This window comes from Rana temporaria, chromosome 5 (genome assembly GCF_905171775.1).
Source record: "Rana temporaria chromosome 5, aRanTem1.1, whole genome shotgun sequence".
In the NCBI taxonomy this organism is placed as follows: domain Eukaryota; kingdom Metazoa; phylum Chordata; class Amphibia; order Anura; family Ranidae; genus Rana; species Rana temporaria.
In genome coordinates, this window is record NC_053493.1 from 265,822,913 (window position 1) to 265,844,611 (window position 21,699).

The 21,699-nt window shown below is 40.9% G+C and overlaps 1 protein-coding gene across 4 annotated transcripts in view; it reads right to left on the reverse strand.

Moving 5' to 3' along the window:
* RIPOR2 (RHO family interacting cell polarization regulator 2) overlaps positions 1 to 21,699 on the reverse strand; it is a 231,532-nt gene that overhangs the window by 123,117 nt on the left and 86,716 nt on the right. For all 4 annotated transcript variants that reach the window (XM_040353814.1, XM_040353811.1, XM_040353813.1 and 1 more), the window contains exons 3-8: positions 18,153 to 18,308; positions 17,692 to 17,770; positions 17,420 to 17,443; positions 14,887 to 14,940; positions 7,705 to 7,854; positions 4,309 to 4,372 (exon numbers count right to left, since the gene is read on the reverse strand). In XM_040353814.1, coding sequence (XP_040209748.1) covers positions 4,309 to 4,372; positions 7,705 to 7,854; positions 14,887 to 14,940; positions 17,420 to 17,443; positions 17,692 to 17,770; positions 18,153 to 18,308 — 527 coding nt within the window. The remainder of the gene's footprint in view (positions 1 to 4,308; positions 4,373 to 7,704; positions 7,855 to 14,886; positions 14,941 to 17,419; positions 17,444 to 17,691; positions 17,771 to 18,152; positions 18,309 to 21,699) is intronic.

Here is a 21,699-nt window from a genome sequence, read left to right on the forward strand (position 1 = left end):
CTGCTGTTGAAGCCGAAGTTTGTTCTTGCAGGAGGCCGTCGATACTGCTTGGCATTAGAGGGCCCCTGCCCAGGGGAGGACTGTCGTTTAAACGCAGGCCCCTGAACCCTCTTCTTAGTTGGCAAGAGAGTACTCTTGCCGTTTGAAATGGTCTGAATGTATTTATCTAAGTCCTCTCCGAAGAGCCGTCCTCCATGGAAGGGAAACCCTGCCAGGAGCTTCTTGCATGGGGGCTCAGCCTCCCAGCTTTTTAACCATAAGAGTCTTCTCATATGGATAAGGGATAATGATAAACGTGACGCTTGTTGGATAGAATCCTTGATTGCGTCTACCGTAAAACATATGGCTTTAGGGACATCCGAAAATTCTTCTGCCTGCTCGGCAGGAATAAGTTCAAGCATTTGTTTAAATTGATCCGATAAAGCTTGAGCGACTCCAATCGCAGCCACGGCTGGCTGTACTACTGCCCCTGCAGAAGTGAAGGAGTTCTTAAGTAGGGCTTCCAAGCGTCTATCAACTGGATCTTTGAAAACCTGTACGTTTTCTACAGGACATGTTAACGATTTGTTAACACATGAGATGGCTGCGTCTACTGCAGGAGAAGCCCATTTCTTGGAAAACTTTTCTTCCATAGGATATAAGACAGAAAATTTCTTAGGTGGAAAGAAAACCTTGTCTGGTTTGTTCCACTCTTGGAACAAGACTCCCTCTAAGAGAGGATGGATCGGAAACACAGCCCTGCTTTGAGGCGCCCTCAGTGAGCCCAAAGCTGAAACCGTCGATACCTGGAGATCTGGTACAGGCAGGTTGAATGCCTTATGGACCAAGTCCGTCAAGCCCTGAATCCACCAGCTCTCCCTCAGGGAGACTGCCCCAGACTCCTCTGTATCCGGATCTTCGATCCCTGAACCTACTTGGTCTCTGTCCAAGAGGTCGTCCAATTCCCCAGAGGAAAGGACCTCCTCTTCCGAGGGTCCGCGCACGGGTGACGGAGATCTATTCCGCTTACTACCCCGCATGGCTGCGGCTATCATTTCTCCCATGCTTCTCCGCATCTCATTTAAAGAGGCGAGTAACACCTCTTCCGTGACCACCTTAGGGTTGGGTTGACTCGCGTCAGCTCTAGCCCCAGACCCCGATGGCCCAACGGCTCCCTGTGGGGAAAGCAGCGGCATAGCTCTATCCGAGACCTCAGACTCTGCGGGGGAATCCCCACCTTTTGTACCCTCTGATCTTGATGCCATAGTACAATACCGAGGTACACCTGCTACTTATTGGTACCTGGGACTTATAATAGTTAAATGCCCAAACACCTGTTTGGGGAATAAAAAATGTTTCCTCTACCCTAGATGACACCTTTTTTTTTTTTTTTTTTTTTTCAAAGAAAAACTTTTCTTCTTTTTTTTTTTTTTTTTTCAATCTAGGCAAGAAAAAACATTCTATCCCCCTGAGTAGTATTGCCAAAGAAAAGACTATGAGATGGAAAAGAAAACCAGCCTATTCCTAGGCTAAACCACAATCTTCTGAAGACTGTAGTATTCTTTCTGGCCACTGTGTGTCCTCAGCGCCCGTGCTTCCCTCCAGTCCTTCCTCCCTTAAGCCAGAGAAATGAATGAGCTGTGGCATCTAAGGAAGGGCCGCCCCTTCCTTTAAACCACTGACCCGCCCTTCCCCCCCAGCTAAAACGGCGCCAAATGCGTCTATAACACGTGCACGCGCACCGCGCGCGCGCCCGCGACGGGGGGTTGGGAGGAAGGGCCTCTCTGTTCCTGCAGCCGCAGGCCTGTGAACACACGAGGAGGTCAGCGTTTTGCCTGCCTTGCAGGCATGAGGGAGAGGACTGGATAGAGCATCGCCTGGAGGCTTGCAGGTAAGCATAGCTCTCTGACACACACATACACTTGTACATAAAAGGCCCCACTCACAGCTTTTACAACACTACCAGGGAGGTCACTTTTTATGGGGAACTATAACATATAGAGCCATCCTATCTTCATGATATGTGACTGGTTTGCCAGATGCAATGCATAACCTTTAGGCATGTCCCCTGTGACCTCCCAGAAAAAACTTGCTAAGAGCCAAGCCCCGCAGGTTTTTCCCCTTACTTACCTGCTCCATGCCGCAGGACTTTGCCAAGCAAGAGGTCCAATCTTCCCCCATCTCCGTGGGGATGTCTAGACCTTCAGGCCCTGGGAACCTTCTTCTTCCATGAAGGATCCACTGTCCTGGGCCCATACAGCACCCTGGCAAACAGAAAACATTAGGCGCCCCAAAGGTTTCTAAGTTCTGGGCCCAGGGTCCAGCTCTCTTAAAAAGAAAGCATTATGGGCTATACCCCAAGGGTTTGGGGTCCGGTTACTGACCACTTTAGCGCGCAGGCTTTTTTGGACAGAACCGGTAGCTCACCTAATCCCAAGGATGCGGAGGCAAGCTAAACCATGACTAACACCTAAGACACTGGCGTAAAAACTGAGGTACTCCTCCTATGGGAGGGGGTTATATAGGGAGGGGCATTTCCTGTTTGAAGATTGCCAGTGTCTACACCTGAAGGTACTCCATATAACCCATATAGTAATGAATGCCGCTCTGTGTCCCGTGATGTAACGATAAAGAAAACACAGTGAAAAATTATTTAATAAAAACTAGATTACAGAGGATGTGTATATATTATTTTTGGAGAATAAGGATATTGTTTAAGTGTTAATTACACATGAACTGACACTAGGTGGCAGGAGTGGCTAAGAATAATAAAAGAAAGGCTACATGATATCAACAAACGCTCAAAATAAGTTACAAAATAAGTTACACCCATGAAAATCATCATATATGAAAAAATATAATCAATACTAACAAATACATGTGAAAAACATGGTAAAATAAAAGAGTTTCATGTCTTCAAGCTTAAAAAAAAGCCAATGATGTAAAAAGACTAGGCCGTGCTCAAACAAATACAGATGTTTTTCAGTTAAAGCAAATGTGTAGTAAATGAAAGAAAGAGAAAGAAAAAGAAAGAAAAAGAAAGAAAAAGAAAGAAGAAAAAGAAAGATCCAAATCAAGTGCTCAGTGCAAATAAATACATCCAAAATGTGTTGAAAAGGGGAGAGACACCCAGGAAAAAAATACAGTGCTCTTCCGCTTCTCCCAGTAGAAACACATTGCACTTGCGGGAAATCTATGATCTCTTCTCAAATGACGTCAAAGTTCGCTTAGGGTATCTTCAGCAGGTGTTTCCACATACAGCGGTGCATACCTCACTCGCAAAAGGAAGATGTGAAGAAACCTCTCAGTGTAGCAAATTCAAAAAAAAAAAAAAAAAAAACATACACAATTAAAAATCTACTTGCATCAATAACAAATATACTCAGGTGTAGAAATAAAAGCCAAATGCGCCATTTTGCGATCTAACGATCAAAAATTATGTTTCCTGGAAGCCACACCCAACAGGTTTCGTCAGCAATGTCTGACATAATCAGGGGTTACATCACCTACTTTTTCATCACCTTTGCATGCATTTATTTTCACTGAGCACTTAATTAGGACTTTTTTTTTATGAACGTTATTATACATTTGCTTATTGAAAAAAAATATGCATTTGTATGAGCATGGTCTAGTCTTTAAAATGTTTCATTGTTACATAATATTAACAAAACACGTTTTTTAACACGTTTGAGTTATCTTAAAAATCACTGTAAGATGAAAAATAAATATTTTTTTGGAGGACTACACAATCACCACAATTAAAGCGGAGTTCTACCCAAAAGTGAAACTTCCGCTCATCGGATTCCTCTCCCCTCCGGTGCAACAATTGGCACCTTTCAGGGGGGAGGGAGGAGGGGGGAAAGGATACCCATCTTTGACAGCTATTCTTTCCCACTTCCGGGAGTCCAGGCTGTGGCCCGTGACGTCAGCACAGGGCTCCCTCCTCCTCTAGTCACCGGGCCAGTAGAAGAGAGGAGCGGGCCTCTGGAATGCGCAGTCAGGTTCCTGACATGAAGCCAAAAGGCTACACTGCCGGGTACCCTTACCAGCAATGGCGGCGGCAGCACCCGACAGCTGATGGAAACATCAGTTGTGGGTGATGACATTGCTGGACTCCAGGATAGGCAAGTGTCCACTTATTTAAAGCCAGCAGCTGCAGTATGTGTAGCTGTTGGTTTTAAATATTTTTTTGGGGGCGGAACACTGCTTTAAGTATAAAAAGGGATTAAAAAAAAAGGGGGGGTGACAATACACTTTACAACCAGCTTTTACGTTAGCTGGTCCAACTGTACCCAATTTGTTTTGGCATTGTTAAACAATGTTTATTACCTTTCATTTTGATGTAAAATTCTCCCAATAGGCTTTCCATTTCAAATTCAACCGTGCACATATTCTGGGGGGGAAAAAAAATGGGGTGCATGATTTCTAAGGGAAGAAGGATTATGGTTCACACCTACGTATCCAATTAACATCTGCAGATCCAGTTTGGAAAACATCAATATTCAATAAGTAGCATGTAAGTGACCATTATGTGAGGCAGGACACTGTGCTAGATATATTTTGCTACCGTTTTAAAAATACTTACACTATGGGGGTTTTTTACGAAAGGCAAATCCACTTTGCACTGAAAGTGCACTTGGAAGTGCAGTCGCTGTAGATCTGAGGAAAGCATGCAAGGAAAATAAAAAACAGCTTTTTAGCTTGCACATGATTGGATGATAAAATCAGCAGAGCTTCCCCTCAATTTAGATCTACCCCTCAGATCTACAGCGCCTGCACTTCCAGTGCAAAGTAGAATTGCCTTTCGTAAATAACCCCTTATGCATCATCTTCAACATTTTTAGGAAAAGTGTCTTGTGTCAAGCTGCTGGAAGTTATCAGTCCTATAAAGAAACCTCTCATGAGAGAAACATGAAGGTTGACATTTCTGTCCTTTCCTTCTAAAAACACTAGCTGGGCCTCTTTCTTCAATTTGGTGTCTGACCCAAAACAAAATATGCAAGCAAAGTCTTCTGAGTCTTCTCTGAATTTACAGAGCTACAGACTTGTTCATAGAAATCAAAAGCCGGCACACGATCGCTCCTTCTGAAATTTTATTTTGCACTGAATCCGTTACAACATCTTTAAAAATACTAACACATATGCCACGAGGAAAGCTTAGGCCGAAATGCCTTAGCATTTCAAAGAGGTTGTAACTACTTCAGTGCAAAATAAGATGTCAAAAGAAAGAGCGATCGTGTGCCGGCTTTTGATTTCTATTCATGTTGGATGGGATAGCCAGAGCACCAACAGCCCATCATCCTTTTATTGCGGTACAGCTTGGGTGAGTTCTTATAGTTCATTACAGACTTGTTCAGGGTCTCAAAGAATATTGAAGTAAGGTGCAGCCAAGCAACTAGCCTTTTTAGGAGGTCAGTAATGGCGGCCATCATATCTCTGTTAAAAGACTCCTTCAACACCTTGTACAGGGTTATTGAATTAGAGGCAACATAAACCCAATGTAAAACTAGCATTTGTGAGCCAGCTAATATTTCAAGCCAGGAAAACAGATCATTTTAAGATATATAGTAACTGTAAAGAAACACGTATGAACTGGGGTAGCTGTATATATTATTAGCTAGATTCAGGTAGAGTTAGGTCGGCGTAACTCGGAATCTGTGCCGACCTAAGTTTAAGTGTATTCTCAAACATAGATACACTTAAACCTATCTAAGATACGACGGCTTGCGCAGTCCTATCTTACGGTGCAATATTTAGGCTGGCCGCTAGGTGGCGCTTCCATTGCGGTCAGTGTAGAATATGTAAATCACTAGATACAAAAACATACAGCGCACAAGGGTTAAGTGAATGTCACTTTATAGTCTGTAATGTGTGGAAAAACATATATGCATGAAAAATTGAAAAGTTGAAAAAATTGAAAAAATTGAAGTAGCCACAAATAGCACACAGGAAAATAGCACATTAAAAATTTTTTAAATTTTTTTAAATTTTTTTTTTTAAAAAAAAGCACATTAAAATTTTTTAATTTTTTTTAAAAAAAACTAATAACAATAGTCCGCATAACATAAGCAGCAGTTCACGTGGAAATGGTAGAGTGAAAACACATACACTTCGGGGGAGATGTTAGGAATGAATCCAGGTAGTGTGCATACACTTGTATGCAGAGGTAAAACAATACCTCAATAAAAGCAGCCGCTTCTACGTCTCAATGCAGGGAGATGGAATCCGTTGGTGGGATGATGACAGCCACACTGGGAGCAGATGTAGAAGTTATATCCATGCAGAGATGGATACTGCCGTTTAAAGACCACTAGCTCAGGGGCTGATGGAAAGGAAACCTTCCTCGCAAACAGAAATCTCCAGCGGCAGGGGAAGTCCTGGAGGGGAGCCACCAAGCCGGTTCAGTGACGCAGCCGCGTCACACGGGAGCGAGGAAAGGGGGATGGTAGCCTGATGGAGTCACACAGAGAGCAGGAGGTGTCCGGACACCTTCGATCCAGCGTCAGGTGACTCAAAGCACCAATCAGTGTGGGCAGAAAACGAGCAGTAGAGATGCTGGCGCTAGTGTCACTGAGAGGATTTCCCGAGTGTCGGCACTACACATCAGCTGCAGTGTGCTTGCTGCAAACATATAGGGGCATCAAAGATTGTACTGGTGAGCCGTGACTGACATGTTTCGCGTGCCAGGACGCTTTATCAAAGTCTTGTCTTAGTGGTTGACAACTGCACGGATTGTGTTTTAGTGAAACTTCTTTAACCACTGACAACACTGTGGTTTACCGTCCTTATGGTGTAGCGCTTCATGCGGGTGTTTCTTTGTATAAATCACTAGATACGCCTATTCACGAACGTACGCCCGGCCGACGCAGTACAGATACGCCGTTTACGTTTTATCAGGCCTAAAGTTATTCCATCAAATAGTTGGAATAGTAATGTTAAAGTATGGCCGCCGTTCCCGATTCAAAATTTTTACGTCGTTTGCGCAAGTCGTCTGTGAATAGGGATTTACGTCATTTACGTCCACGTCGAAATCAATAGGACCATGCGGCGTACTTAGCCGCAATACACACTGGGAAATGTAGGCGGACGGCGCATGCGCCATTCCAAAAAAAACATCAATCACGTCAGGTCAAAGCATATTATCATAAAACACGCCCCCTCAGCCTATTTTGAATTAGGTGCGCTTGCGCCCGCCGCATTTACGCTACGGCGCCGTAAGTTAGGAGGCAAGTACTTTGAGAATACAGTACTTGCCTCTCTGACTTAAGGCGGCGTAGCGTAAATACGATACGCCGCCTTAAAGTTGCGCGGGGCTACCTGAATCTAGCTATATGTGAGTAAGGTTGCAAGTAGTTCTAGCTTGGACCCATGGGACATCACTATCTGAAGGCCAACTGCAGGGGAATCACTCCTCCTAGTAGCCCCTGACAGCAATATCATTATGCAGTCTCTACATCAACATGAATGAAGCACCGAGTGATACTTTATTCACAATGGTGTGTTGTAGCTCAGTGGTCATCAACCCTGTCCTCAGGGCCCACTAACAGGCCAGGTTTGCAAGTTAACTGAAATGCATCACAGGTGCTGCTCGGTGATTTCAGTATTCTAGTCCGTATCTCCCCAAGGTAATACATAAAACCTGGCCTGTTAGTGGGCCCTGAGGACAGGGTTGATGACCACTATTGTAGCTGACACTTTCAACACATACCATAAAAATCAGCCTACCTCTGTGTACTCTTTATAGCTCTTGTTTATTTCACATAAACTCTCTCGTGCTGCTCTGCTGGAGGGGGATGCAGCAAAGGCCTGCTTCATCTTACTTGCTCCGTCTCTTAGGCGTCTCTGGATGCAGTAGGCCTCATATAACTCGTCAATCTTGGGAAACAAAAGCACAAACACCATGTTTTAGTACATCAATGTATTTCACCACATTAAAATATGCATGTCGTTGAACATTATGTAAGGCATAGCTTTGTAGGCCAGTTGGATGCGTTGGAATCTAGCCCAGTTTAAGACTTATTTCATTTTTCTGTGTGGTTTTTGATTTGGCTGGTTAAAAGATCTGCTTGCTGATGTTGATAACCGAGACGAATGGACTGGTCCACTTTACAACCTTATCTCACCAAAATTTGAATGTGGCCAATCCGTGTTACACGTTTAGGTGGTTGTTCTTTGAAGTAGCTGAATGACAGAAGGACAGAAGGACCGATTGCCAGACAAAGAGCTACCAAATGATTTGTGACCTGGTTTTGACAGGTTCCCGCTCCTACTTCCGATCAGATGCGTGGTGATCTAAGCCAGAGGTTTGCTGCAAAACTTAATTTCCTGTTCCCCTTACTTGAGATGCCAGCGCCTGCACCTGAAACCCATTGAAGAACCGGCTCGGGTGAGGACATCGCTGGATCCCTGGACAGGAGAGTGTCTTCTAAAAGTCAGCAGCTATAGTATTTGCAGCTGCTGACTTATTTATTTTTGGAGGGAGCCTCGAGCTCCTTTAATGTGCTATTAAAACTGAAAATAAAAATGTGTTCTGTAGATAATAGGAAGGACTCCCCGGTGGGGTTTTTAGGCAGCAAGGTATATTTGATGATTAGTGAAAAGAGAACTGAAGATGAAGGGAATTATAAAAATAGAAAATGTTTATTGGTACATTGAAGGTCGTAAAAGTGACATCTTTAGTTCTCTTTTCACTAATCATCCAATATACCTTGCTGCCTAAAAACCCCACCGGGGGAGTCCTTCCTATTATCTATCATTTAGGGATGAGCAGCTCTTTTCACACCTGCTTTGTGTCCTTTATTTTCTTTTTTTTCCGAAAAATGTGTTCTATTTCAGCTTACCAATTCTTAGATGTGGTGGCTGCATTTGTTTTTTTTAGGGTATTTGCCTTTATTTTCATACTGATTCCCAGCCTGTGTTACTTTTTCCACTTCCTTCAAAAGGCTAAGCTGCCTAGAGAGGAGTCTGCTTTTATTTAAAACATTGTATCCCAAAAGGAAAAAAAAAATCTGTTGCTGCTAGCAGGAGTTTGCCTTTAAATTGTCAATCAAACCCATCTAAATCTGCTAGTGCAACTTAAAAAGTGGAACTTTACTCTCTCAATCTTAATTGACTAATTTGTAATCCTTAAGCTGCTAGAATTATTAAATATATAGGAACGTATATCATATATTTGTTTTAAACGTTTTTTTTTTATTTCTTTAGTTACTTTCTGGTTTCCATGCCTAGGCAAATTATGTCATACATCCCAGGAGTCTTCAAGGAGGGGGAGGGGTTTTCTCAGCTAAGCACAGCTTCCTACCTGCATGTCTAAGCCAAGGGCAGATGGATTTCATGAAGTAAATGCAACATGAATCATCTGTCCTTACTTAAGTTGGCCACTGGCAGAAATGCTAAGGGAGGTTTTCCAAATGATTTCTCAACAAAATAAAGCATGGAGACATGGATGGGTGGGTGAAATTACTTTAAAAATAAATACTGTATATCCTCTTTAAAATATGTACACGCGGGCTGAAAAACAGTTGAAAACTGTCAGTTCGACAGGAACCAGTCAAAGAATAATAGTGTGTACCCAGCTTAACACTACCCTCTCCTCAGACTGAGAGTGCTACTGTATAAAAGGTGTGTGTAGCTCCCACTCCATGGTGGAGGCCACCCTTAGACCGGACATGTGTTTCTGGATGCATTACCTGGTGAAAATAAAGGAAAAAAAAAAGCCTAAAAAAAGGAATACTAATGCAGTCACTACATTCAAGGGTTGGTAAACTGCAATATATAATATGTGTTGAATACAACTTTAAGTTCCATTTTGAAGGCATAAAACCTATCAATTTGTGTTGGGAACAAGATTCTGGGGTCATGCCATCAATGTGTTCACCAATTAAACCAGCTCTTAAGGTGCCAACTTTATTTGGCACAATGCTTCACTGGCCCTAAAATAACATGGTTTTTAATCCCCAGAAATAGAGGATCGTTGGGGCATCATAGATACAGATTTTGCCAGCCATAAACATGATGTAAATGAATAGTGTAAGTGGATGCCCCCCTATAATTTTATTAGGGAAATTTACAGACTCCAACACAGCTATCCATGGCAACCAAATCCTAGCATTTAAAGCTTTATATATATATATATATATATATATATATATATATATATATATATATATATATATATATATATATATATATATATATATATATATATATATATATATATATATATATATAAAACATGTATTCTTAACTTAAAAAAACCTTCTTTTGTTCATAACCTCCTCAAAATCCCTAAATTCCTTTTTTTTCTCTTGTTGTTATGATCTGACATACTGCTAAAGCGAGTCTACATTCATTCTTCATGGTCCCACTGAGTAGGAACATAGCCAGCCTCCTTGGCTGGCTGCGAAGATGGATTATGAACCATCGGATTTGTAGTGTGGATAGAGCATGGGTCTCCAAACTTTCTAAACAAAGGGCCAGTTTACTGTCCTTCAGCCTTCAGGGGGGGGCATTGGGAGTAGAAATGTTCCTAGCATCAGTGAGAGTAAACATTGCATCTTTGCCATCAGGGGAGGAATAGTGCCCCAACATTGGCATCAGTGAGAGGAATAGTGCCCCATCATTGGTATAAGTGGAAAAAATACTGCCCCATCATTGGTATCAGTAGGAAGAATACTGCACCATCATTGGTATCAGTAGGAAGAATACTGCCCCATTATTAGTATTTGTAAAAGGAATAATGTGCCATCTTCGGTATCTGTAAAAGGAATCGTGTCCCATCATTGGTGTCAGTGGGAGGGATAGTGCCCCATCATTGGCATCAGTGGGAGGAATAGGGCCTCATCATTAGGTATCAGTGGGAGGAATAGGGCCCTATTATTGGCGTATTTTTATGGAATAGTGCCCCCCATTGTTGTCAGTGGGAGGAATAGTATCTTGTATCAGTGGGGGGAATAGGGCCCCATTATTGGTGTATTTTTATGGAATAGTGCCCCCCGTTGTCAGGAGGAGGAATAGTATCTTGTATCAGTGGGAGGAATAGTGCCCCAAGGGCCATATAAAGGCAAGAAAAGGGCCACAGTTTGGAGTCCACTGGCATAGAGCATTGCACATGACTAACAGGAACTGCTCATATCAAACAAAAGGAAGTGAGGAGGCAAAAAGGAGAGGTTTAGAATCGCACAAAGAATGAAGCACAGCAAGTAACGATTTCATGAAAAATAGATTAAAGGGACATTAATTGATATGTACGAGTTATTTTTGAATAAGGATATCAGTCGGTGTCATTTAAACTGAACAAGTTGAGGCTAGAAGCGGATTGGTTACTATGCAAATGTGCTCCAGATTCCATCTAATTTTACTAACTGCCCCCTCTGTGTTTAGCCATTACTATGGTGCTGTATAATAAATGATTACTAGACATCCACTGCATGAAAAAAGTCTTACGTGTGCCAAAAGAAATATAGCCAATTTTTTTTTTTCAAAGTACAGCATGAAAGTTTAAAAGTAGAAAAAATATTCAACATATACAACACAATTTGTGACAAATGTTAAAAACAATTCTAGGCTAATCATATTTGAAACAATCGGTATTAGGTGCCAATAAAGAGGAAGTGCACAGCATCACATAACAGGATGTGGGACAACAGGTGGCATTGCAGAGGGGACGCTGAAACCCAGCATGCACCAACATGACCAGCCACAAAACAGCTGCAAACCCCACTATTCCATAGAAACATTTACACTATTTATAGAAACTTCTCTATAAAGGGGCGGCAGAAATGACATCAAGAAAATGCACAAAGAAATTCTCATTTAGCAATTCCATACATTAAGCCGCTTCAAGCTACCTTTTCTTTATGTTGAGAATTTTAAAAATTTAAAATGAATTTATGTATTGCAAGTGACCCTTTTTTCAGCATCATTTAGACTACAGTACAAGTATGCCATTTGTATAAATTTTATTCATCTCATTTAACTTGGCTGTCACACTGAAAGATACGATACATGCCATTAATGTGGATCTCCTATATGCACCTTTGCTATTCAATCCACTGAACTAATGCGATTCTGTATTTGTGAAACATTGTGGGTATTGTCATATCATATGGGAAGAATACAAACTTAATGGACATGTTATCCCTGCAGAAGTCAGCCATGAGAATGGTCAGCACTAAAGCTGGCCATAGACTTTAGCGAGTCCAGTAGGAACCAGCCGAATTTTACTGAAGTTGTACTGAAGTTGATCTGTCATACAAGCAGCCTGTGTTTTATCTTTTTTCTTAGACCACTGCCATCTGCTATAACCGCTAGTGATATTTGTATCACAACAGCGCAGTGGGAGGGACCCCCCCCCCCTCATTAACACTGACTGTGCTGATGGGGCAAACGCGCCATTTTCTTTCCTTCCACCTATGGAAGGAATGTATGGCCTGCCCAAGGGTGGAAGCTAAAAAAGTCCCATGCAGTTCTTTCTGCAGCTACCACTACTAGAATGCTCCAATATAATGGGGTGGTTAACTCGAGACCTTTCAAAACTGAAGAATGAAAAATTCAGGGGCAATAGATTGTCTTTACTTTAAATGCAATATTTCAGACAGCCCTGAGTTTTTGAAGAAACTGGAATGATCATAGTACACCTACACCTACTGGAAAATACATAAATGGGTTTCAAGATTAAAAACTATGAAGCCCAAAAGGGTCACATGACTTATTTTATGCACTCATCACCCAAACTGCAGTGTGTCAATGTGAAAAGATCAAATCGAGAGCTGCAGGAGACATCTAACTTTCCTTCCTGTAGTTTATTTTGACGTCTTGCATTTTCAATATGTAGATCTGTAAAAGTACATACTGTAACTGCATGGTATTTTTCCAAGAGCTGCAATTGTTACAAGCATCATCTATAAAAGGATCAGGTCATGTAGAACCTCCCTATGGAAAGATAACCACTTTTTTCCTTTGCATGCACAGAGCTTTTCGAACTTGTAGGAAAAATCCCTATGTAGGTGGGTGCCAATCATTGTTTTCTATTAATAAATCCACATTATTAGGTGTGCAACCTATCCATCCATCAGCCCAGTCAGACAGAACATCAGAGCATACCCCAGCAGTGCAGCAACGCAATGGAGGATATTAAGGTCACCTCACTATCAATCATTTTCAGTGGCACCTCTCGCTGTTCAGCCTTACAGTGATGAACATAATGACTGTTCCTAAATGTCGTAAAGAATTTATAGCTCTTTTGAGGTCTTAAAACCCATTTTCTATAGCCCTGTACCATCATAGGTTATGATTTTTATCGGATTCCAACTACCATAAAAAAAAAAAGAAAGCTTTGGCCTGCCTAATATATGCTCTCCCTTATGCTGTCTTCTGGGGGTCTTTGACCAGGAGCAGACGAATGTATACACCAAATCGTTCCTGTATCTTGGAGTAAGAAAACTTATAGCCAGGCGATGGATTTATGGGGAGATGTTGACAGTTGGGATGTGGATAAAAGTTGTAAATGCGGATGTTCTTATGTATAGGATGACCTATGAGGCGCCCCCCCCAAGAAATGTAGGAAGGTATGGTTTAGATGAGTGGACTCCAAGAACACGCTGGGGGAAGATGGGACCTAGATCATTTGCCATACCCAAGGGAGTATTTTTATACTCCAATGACAGCGTTTAGCCAGGAGATGAGTCTATGCGCACATGGTTCAAGATGAGGATGGGTAAAATTGTCTTATCCTATTGCCCATGGCTTTCAAAACTGAATGTTGAAATCCCTAGGGGGGAGGGGTTGTGGAGAGCCACTTTCTTCCCTTCTGCTCCCATGAACCACCCCTCAGTAAAAGAAAATCTATTCAGCATTTTTACATCACTGTCTGTAAAGGCCTGTACACACGATACAAGAATTGGAAATAAAATTTCCTCCGAAGGAACAATCTGACGATTTTCTGGCCGTTAGGATGGCGTTTGACAACTGATTCCGTTTTTTTGTCAGACAAAAGCTGGATGTGCAGACTATAAAAAAAATAAAATAAATTGTACACGAACTTAATGTCCGACTTTCTTTTAAATAGTACGGTTTCTGTATGAAAATAATCGTAAGAGCAAGACTACATACACAACTAGTCAACACATTACGTCACTTCTGAAGTTGTATTAGAATTTTTGTATGGTGAGTAACCTCTACACTTTCGACATGAAACTAGCATGCAACATAAAACGGACGGAAGTCTGCTCTCCAAGCATTCATCCCTGGGTGCATACTGCCCCAAACATACTACTAGATACACCATCCAGCCAAATCTGATCATGTGTACGAAGCTTACATACATTGGCAATGCTAAATTACAGCACCCCTCTTCAGTCCAGGATGCCTGGTTTGGGTAATGCTTAAGCATTGATCGCTAGCAATGCAAAAGCTACAGGGTCTGCCCCCATCATTAGCTACATATCACTACACTGTGGTAGCAGATAGGATACACTTAACATTCCATCAGTGAGCTCTCATGATGGAGTGTAAAAGTGTTGCCTCTGGTATGTCAATCACAACAGGATGGGCAGTGCTAGGCTGAGAATGCCGACATGAGTAAAGGCCATACTCCTTACCAAACGTCCTTGCACAGACTCTCTTTACAAGAAGAAAGGGGGTATATATGGCCAGGACTGTTTGATTATGGGGAGTATTTGACACCACAGAGGTCCACATCTGATGCATTTTGAACAGTACACCCATTTAGACACTCCAACTGCTGTAACGGGAACCAGGAGGCTATAAACATGGAGGTTGTTGGTACAATACTTAAAAAAAATCATTGTACATGGCTGTTTTGAAGCAGGCACAACCACAATTACACGTGCAGTAGAATTAGGTGTCCTAACATCATTGCACAGCTTGCATGTTACTTGCAAATACCTTGCTGATATGAAATTCCAGTCTTCTTATGTACCTCTCAATGGTCTTGATTTGCTAGGAAGACAAACACATTGTTATAAGCCAACTGGGCTACACACTGTAATACAGTTCACACTTGCCTGGAAATTTCAAAATGCATTCATGTTTCCCATTACTTTTCCACAAACATTTTAAAGGGGTTGTAAAGGTTTGTTTTTTATTTTCTAAATGGGTTCCTTTAAGATAGTGCATTGTTGGTTCACTTAGCTTTTCCTTTGATTTCCCTTCCTGTTCCTCCTCAGTAAGCCGTTTTGGCTGACTCCCCCCAGCCAGAACAGCTCAGATGATGGAGGCAAGCTTACTGAAAAGAAACAGGAAGTGAGAAATCCAGACAAAGAAAAAAAAAACATTTAGAAGGGAAATCAAAAGGAAAATGCACTAGCTTAAAGGAACCTATTTAGAAAATAAAAAACAAACCTTTACAACTCCTTTAAGCTCAAAACATATACAGAAACTATACAAATTATTGTAAATAGGCGATATAGTAAATCAAGCTCCCTAAGCAATTACAATTGGTCCTAACACTGTAAAAATGGTTTTGGACTTTTGAAATTTTTGTTTATAAACCTCAATTTGAAGTGGATTATATGCAGCTACCACCTACACAATTACCATGTCACTAAACATATATCATAAAACAAATAAAAAATACTATCAAAAAATGTATTTTTCTAATTTTAGCAATATTGTTTCTGAACAAGGCAATGCAATTCATGCATTGTAGATATTAAGATTGGTGGGCCAATTGAAGGCTATAAAAACAAGGCATGAAAAAGGGTAGCCAGATGGCATCCAAGCAAAATTATGACAAAGTTAGATAAAAAATCTTTAGTGCAACACAGAATATTTCCCCATACCTAGCCACAAGTTACATTTTAAAGAAAAAGGGAAGGATTTGTTTCATCACAATTTTTAAAGAAGTCAGTGTTGCAAGTAAGCATTTTCTTTTTAATATCCTGTTTGCTATGACAATATTTCCCACAGCTGTTACACATTTGGAAAGACACTCGTCATAAATATAGGTTCATAAGGACATCGTAAACCATCTTTTTTTACATAAAGTTAAAAGCCTTCAATGGCAGCCCACATATTTCTCTAATGACATGTGTACTTTAACAGACAACAAAACTTTAAATAAATACATTAAAAACAAACAAACACTGTCATCAATATTCTAATGGCTTCCATAATGACAGGACCCAGATATAGGAGAGCTGCTATTGTAAGAATGGAGTTTGGGAGGGGAATACCTTTCCTTCATTTTGAGATTCTTAAAAGGAGTACATTACATACAAGACACTACACACATTAGCTAAATTAATATTAGTAATACAGACCATGTTACAATGGGGGCCTTTTTCAGCTAGAACATGACAATTAATAGTGGCCCCGTGATCACCACTGTTAACAGTAAGCACAGAAGCCGGCCTTCTGTGTTACAAGTGACAGTTAAAGGGGTTGTAAAAGGATTTTTTTTTTCATAATAAGCATCCTTTACCTGCAGACATTCCTCTTTTCACTTCCTCATTGTTCGTTTTTGCTCAGAAGTTGCTCTATTTCTTCTCTGTTCTGTTCACTTCCTGCTTGTCTGATTTTACTGACCACCGTGATGGGAGGCTTTACTGCGGTGGTCAGTAATGTGCTCACATCTGTGCGGCAGGACGCTCTCTACGTGTTAGAGACTTCAAGGAGGTGTGAATTACTGGGCGTGCCGCAATGCATACTGGGAAATGTAGTTCTTACATGAACGAGCGATGCAAACCAGGAAGTGAATGAGAGAACAGAAACTAGAACGCCGGAGGTTATATAGATGAAGGAATTTAATAGGTATTTACTCGTTTTTTTTAACAGAATCATTACACTATTCTGTCTGTCTACCTTGCAGACATTAATTTTAGGCAAAATAATTTTTCCTTTACAAATCCTTTAACCTTTACTGGCATCTCCCAAAGAACCCTCCCTGCCCTGTACCCAAGGTGTGGACAAGGCTACAGGGAGTAGGCATCCAATGCCAAGCCACAGTCTAGTGCACAGATGCCTCCCGCTGGATAATCTTGCTCCTGCTACTAGCCAATGGGTAGAGGTGGCACTGCAAATAAGTGTGCACTGTGTGGGAAAAAATCAGCGGCTGCTGATAGTCAGGTAATCCGATGAGGAAAGTGGGAGAAGAGTGATGCACTCCTGAACCCGGCACGCTCTCTATATTACACAATTCTGAACCCTTTATTCCGTGCATAATGCACTCCTGAACACTGCATTCTGTGCATAGCATACACCTGAACCCTGCTCTATGTGTGTAAAACACTTTATCTTTGAGGGGAAAAAAAGCAGGGGTTACATATAAACCAGGTTGCAAACTATAGAACCAGGTTGTGTAGTTGCTTAATTCCTGGCCTGTGCAGCCACCCCCTACTGCTATAACTCAGTCAATGGCAATAATCAAATTGCATTCAACAGAATAAACATGATCCCACGTTAAACAAAAGTAGCTTACCTTGTCCAGATCATACAGCACTCCCTGTATTGAGCAAACAAGAAAAGAAGATGATTAAATAATTAGGGGGGGTGGGGGCAGTTTAAAGATAATTACACCAGCATGTGGAAGGAATTTATTGCATGTGGTATTAACGGGAAAACTGGCAAATTGTTTTATGCATTGTAAATGCAAGAAAGTGGAACAGCTATTGTATTCGATATCCAAACATCCCCACACTTTGAGGTCTCCTCCCGATAACACCAGGAAGTGCTTGGATTTTGGCAACTTACCAGCCTTGAATTTCTCTTCATGTCTTTGAGCTGGGCAGTCAGCTTGTCTAGTTCAGTTTGATGAACTTCCAGGTACTCGCTACCAACAGAAATGAAACACCAAATAAGATTGAGTGATCGTGAAAACAAAATCTATAAAACACACAAGTTATTAAGACCTATTAATGCAATCCCAATTTTGAGGCAATTAACAGCAACAAGAGCCTCCCCTCCCCTGCTGAGCATTCTATTCTTTAATTAAATAATCATCTTTTTTTATTGGCAGCCATACAATAGCAATTGATGAATCTCAGCAGTATACTTTTTTGGAAACGATATTTGTTGGGATCTGGAGGCTCGACCTGCATCCTAAGTACCTTTGATTCAATTCTAAGCTATGTAATCTACGGTTTATATTGTGCCATGTCTATAATGGGTTGATAACCAGAAATGTGTCAGACTTCACTTGTAACTATACTTACTCAAGGCCATTTTTTAAGGCTCCATATATCTCTTCTACTCTCTCTGGTTGTGGTTCTTTAGAATTACTGCCATTTTTATGGCCCATGTTGTGCATTTTCTTCTGTTTAGCTTGAGGTTTTTTGGGGGCGGAAGAGTTTCCAAGGAAAGAGTTGCACCTATATAAATAAAAAATGTTTAAAACCTTAAGAGAATAAAATCTCCTTTTCTAAAAAACAAAACAGATAATGAATTTCTATATATATCGTTATTACCAACAGCAAGAAAGAATCCAATACTACCAAAAACAGCCAATGAGTTTAAAAGGAGTAAAAGTAGAATGTTTTTTAATCTTAATTTACAGTCGGGATCCACCCAGATGCCAGCCTCTCAGTGAGCCTTTGAGAGCCTAAGCCAGCCACCCCCACCCCCTTCGCAGCCTGGCACACCAGTGAGTGCTGGACGGCCAGTCACAGGCTCTCTTCTCACTAAAGGCTGAGAACTGAGCGATCAGCAGTCTTTGATCTCAGTTTTCAGTCTTAGAAACGGCGGGGGACAGATGCATCATCGATGCAAGTCGAGTATAAATTTTTTTTTTCTGAAACCCATACTTTAAGAGCTTTCCATTAGAAGAAACAAACATTAGTAATTTACCCATGTTTTAGACTTTAGCTGTAGCGCACAAGCTTCGAAAAACGTAAATGGCTGAACAAACTAGCCAATGCTGCGTTTCTGCACAGTGTATTTCTAATTTGCCAGTCAAAGAATGAAAACTGACCATTCTAACACAGATTAGCTTTTGCCCGGAGTGTGTTCAGTTTAAAATAAGGAAGAAAAGGTGATTGGCAAGATCAACCAGGTACTTCAGATGGAAAAAGTACATAAAAATGAAAACACACACATTAAGAAAAAAAATGTGGACTCGGCCAAATGGCACATCAGGAGTGGTCTAGGATATGTGGGGTGGTTTCCCCTTTTTTTCTCCTCCTCCTTATACTGTTCTTTTATCTCTCTTCTGCACTTTGTATACATGGGTTCGGTCCTTTCGGCCGTAATTTTTTTGTCTACAATTTTTCTATAGGCAAATAAAAAAAATGGTTTGGGAAATGTACAAGGCGATACCGAGTGCCATCCCACAATGTGCAATGGGGTAAACGGTTGCCGATGGTTCATTTGATAGCCGACTTAGCAGCCATTTGTGTACTAGCTTAGATGGGATGAGCTTTTGTAATTCTTGATAACGCTTGCTTTTTGCCCAATGTTCATTTCCTTGAATGCTAAATAAAGAATATTTTTTAAATAAATAAAAACACCACACTTTAAAGCTGAAGTTTAGCTACAAAAAAAAAATATCCTACAGCTTTAGTCACTTCACTTTCATGTAATGAAGCATGTCCCGTTTTACCTGCAGCTAGATCCTGAAGAAATCCTCACTGCAAATATGCCTGTCCTCTTCCTGATTATCAATGTCCAGCACCGCAATAGTTCACAGCTTCGGGACTTCAGTATAAGTGGCTTTTAAAAATTGGTCCGACGGGCACAATCCCCCCCTTTCTTTGAGGAAAATTATTTATCAATTACACTGCCTGTAACATGATCTGTGAATGAGAGAGGGTCTGATCAGTCACATGATTCGCTCTTCCATTCACAGATCATGTTACAAGCAGCATAATCAAAGAAATAAGGAGGGGACGTGTCCCCATTCGCCCATCTGTCCTTCTCTTCTGCCTGAAGACCCAAAGCGGTTAACCATTGGAGTGGAATAAGTTCAGAGGCAGGAAGAGGACAGACATCCCTGCAGTGCAGATTTCTCCAGGATCCAACTGTTGTGTAACGTGGGACATACCGTACTTCTTTACAATTAGGTGATGTGACTAAAGCTGTAGGAAATATTTTTCAGCCAACATTATCACCAAATCAACAGTTGAAATGTAAAAGTTGCTCTAATCTACAAAGTCTATACAGGAGCAAGAGCTGAAATGCTAAAAGGACGGTAAAACAAAAATATTCTGAAGTGTAAATCCAAATACAACTACAGAAAAATCCAACACTGCATACAGTAGGTCTGGAGAACTAAGACATGTGCTAATGCTGTACCATCCTATGGCTAGAGTTGGGCTTTATTACAATACAAAAATATGCAAAAGAAAGCATGTGGAAATTTGTAAATCACATAAAAAAAAAAAAGCTGGAAAGTAGATTGTATTTTCAGTAAAAAGTTTAGTTTGAAGCGTTTTACGTTAAAATAATTCTTATGTGACTTTTACATTTTAACAAGCCGTTTGTTTTTTGTGGTTTTATTAAATGTACACATTTGTAGATTAACTACTACGATAAGCCTGTCTAACAGCTGTTGAGATAAGATATCAGCCACACAGGGAGTGTATAGGTTTCAGCTGACTTATTGTGAGGATCAATATTAAGATTTACTTTATAGTACTGCAAAACAGGAAGCAGCACCTGCATGTCATGAGCAAAAGGTGGTTGCCCTCATGTACATACGCAAGTACAAGTCACACATGAACACATTTTGATACGGTTACTTACAGTAATCTGGTGTTTTATTTGTTTTATAAAAACACAATTTTTATTAGATTTTTCTATAGCGGAATCTAAAAAAATAATTGAACTGACTATATATATATATATATATATATATATATATATAATTTCCTTTTAAGAGATGAAACACCAATAAATCAAATATATGTGCTTACTGAAAATATACCTTAAACAGATACAGTTAATGCAGCAATATTATATATATATATATATATATATATATATATATATATATATATATATATATATATATATATATATATATATATATATATATATATATATATATTTATTATATTATATATTATTTTTTTTAATAATAATAATAAAAAAAAATGCTGCGACCCGGCTGTCACGACAATACCTTATTTTACCCAAAAAAAATATTTTCTATAATGGCCAGCTCCTTCTAGTGGTGGTAATGTGACCTTTTCCTGAAATGCCTCAATCAGCAAAATACCTTATGGCCACTAAATTAAGCTGTCGATCATAGGTTCTCCCTGATATTGGGTATGTATTAGGGTTGTCCCGATACCACTTTAAGACCGAGTACAAGTACCGATACTTTTTTTCAAGTACTTGCCGATACCGAATACTGATATTTTTTTTTAATGTCATGTGACAATTTGAATAATGGCCACTGACGGATGGATGGCACCGACAGGGGGCACTCACGGTTGGATGGCACCGACAGGGGGCACTCACGGTTGGATGGCACCGACAGGGGGCACTCACGGATGGATGGCACCGACAGGGGGCACTCACGGATGGATGGCACCGACAGGGGGCACTCACGGATGGATGGCACCGACAGGGGGCACTCACGGATGGATGGCACCGACAGGGGGCACTCACGGATGGATGGCACCGACAGGGGGCACTCACGGATGGATGGCACCGACAGGGGGCACTCACGGATGGATGGCACCGACAGGGGGCACTCACGGATGGATGGCACCGACAGGGGGCACTCACGGATGGATGGCACTGACAGGGGGCACTCACGGA